Source organism: Trypanosoma equiperdum, assembly GCF_001457755.1.
Source record: "Trypanosoma equiperdum strain OVI genome assembly, contig: ctg_1866, whole genome shotgun sequence".
Classification (NCBI taxonomy): Eukaryota; Euglenozoa; class Kinetoplastea; order Trypanosomatida; family Trypanosomatidae; genus Trypanosoma; species Trypanosoma equiperdum.
The window spans coordinates 3759-6073 of NW_027123911.1; the positions used below are offsets into that span (position 1 = coordinate 3759).

A 2315-nucleotide genomic window follows, 5' to 3' on the forward strand; every position below is an offset into this window, starting at 1 on the left:
GGCCCAGCAAAGTATCCGTCCACTTTGATACGTCTGAAGACAATGAAGAATAAGCGGCCCCCCTGCGAAAAACATTGCTTCCCTGTAAAGGTCCACATAAGAGCGCTTTACCATGCCAATGATTTCCCACTCTTCTGCGGACGATTTGGCACATGATACACAGTAAAAAAGAACTTGGAGTAATACAATGACGCGAAAACCGGATATGAATAAGGTATCATAGACGGTAAATACCCCCATTGTCAACGTCCGACACATCACCTGAAGGAACCATGAAAACTCCTTACTTCCATTTATGTGAACATCACCATCGAAAGCTTGTATCAAGTAGTACATATCTTGCGCTGCGTAAAAAGCAATATTGTACAGGCGGAAAAAGACCAACGAGCGAAGTTGGGCAAGTTCCTCCCCGTACCTATCAACCAACTCGTATCTTTCGCTCCCTTTAGCGAGTAAAACATCGTGTGCATGCTGAATCTTCATCATATGTACACGGCATGAGTCGCAGTTGGGGTTCCGATCAGGGTGCCAACGTCTCACAGCCTCTCTGTAAGCTCGTTTAATCGCTCTGGCATCAGATCCTTGAGGTATTCCCAGTATACTATAATGCAACTCTGACTCTACGTCAATAAGTACTTCCCACAACGGCCAAAAATACCACAGTGCGGGGAGCAGGAAGGTTAAAACTATTATGATGCGCACAAGAAGGAAACTTACCGAACCATACCTCCCTCTCCGATGTGTAAATTCACGCAAGCAGCAATCGAGCCACCTCGACTCCGCTTCAAAGTGTTCCGCCAGTTCCTCCTCACTAGCCTCACCATCACAAACTATGTTAGGGATGGTGATTATCTCAACTTCAGTGCCCCTTTTCTTTTTTGTAGCAAAGGAATAATTAATCGCTTTCATACGGTCAACGAAGGCAGAAAATTCATGATTGTTCTCTAACGCGTTACGACCAGGGGACAATTTTGGACGTTCGGGACCAGTGGTCTTCGCACCGCCTGCCACTCGTTCCCTTACCCCGCGATGCTGATCACTTCTGAGGAACATGTGCCTCCTATAAGAATATCCTGTGGAATAGATGATCCAGGGAGAAATGTGTAGAACAGTGCAATTTAATAGAAGGTGGTCTAACAACAAAACAACGTTACCTTGGAAGGTGGGCAAAAGCAAGTGAATAGAATGCCGGGTGTTGTATACCCCATAATCCACTTTTCTCTGTGAAACCAACATGTAACGCGAACGTAAACCAGCATACACGACTACAACGCTTTAACAACATAATCTGCCAAACATACACGCACCGACAGAGCGTCCACCCGAAAGAATTTCCAATTATAACTCAATAGAAGGGAAACCTGCATGGACACATACACGAAAAAAAAAACATGTGCGTTGAAACGTGAATATTAACCCTAATCCAAAGACTGAAAGCATCTCGCGTCAGTTTTGTTCCACAACACATCAGTGAAGTAAATGTCCTGCAACATCTCAAGGAAGTGAAAGCGGACCACCCCAATTACTCAACGAAATTCAGAAGCGCATAGGGTAATAATATAAGAATCCATCGTCTCTGTATCCAGCACCAAAGTACCTGTGACTAGACTGATTTTTTATGCTACACACGGCAAGTTAACAAAAATATCACCGCAAGTAAAGGACTTTGTGGAACGTGACATTGACTGCCCTACATGTGGCACCTGATAAAGTACTATGCAGTACGCACTCAGTCCCTCAACAATAACGATTCCATAGTCCAACAACTTCGGATAAAATCAGAAACATTAGCGTGTTACCACACTGGAGGATGTTCCCATGGCCAATAATGTCCCGAGTTTTCACGACTATTCCTCCGAGTTATTCAGCAGCAAGGCACACCTCTGTTAGGGTGCCGCTAGAGGAGTTACGTCTGCAGAAGCAGCAAAAGGAAAAAAAAGTAACAGAGCCCTTCTGTCTCCAATTCAAAAACTAACGGGTCGTAGCACCAGTATGATTACTAAAATTCATTACCTGTTGCACAATGTGTGAGGCAAAGGGTGGTTAAATCAACTACAGAAAAAGCGCTACAATGGCAACGGTGAACACAACTTTTAAAAACTGAATGTTTGTTTTCAACATGCTTCGTACAGCCCACAAAAAAGACTTTACACCCCCAATGTTCCAACCATTACGTTTCTTTTAAGTTAAAAGGCACTGTTATTTTTCGCAAAGGAGTAGCCATCTGTACACGCCACAGCCGCATCATCATGATATCTACCACTTGGCAATCGCTCATTGACAACCAGGTACGATTTTTATATTAAAAAAAGAGG

The 2315-nt window shown here is 43.8% G+C and overlaps 1 pseudogene across 1 annotated transcript in view; it reads right to left on the reverse strand.

Moving 5' to 3' along the window:
• TEOVI_000727400:pseudogene overlaps window positions 1-1236 on the reverse strand; it is a 2421-nt pseudogene extending 1185 nt beyond the window's left edge. The window contains exon 1 of the mRNA in view: window positions 16-1236. Coding sequence covers window positions 16-1236 — 1221 coding nt within the window. The remainder of the gene's footprint in view (window positions 1-15) is intronic.
• Between the last annotated feature and the right edge of the window lie 1079 nt (window positions 1237-2315).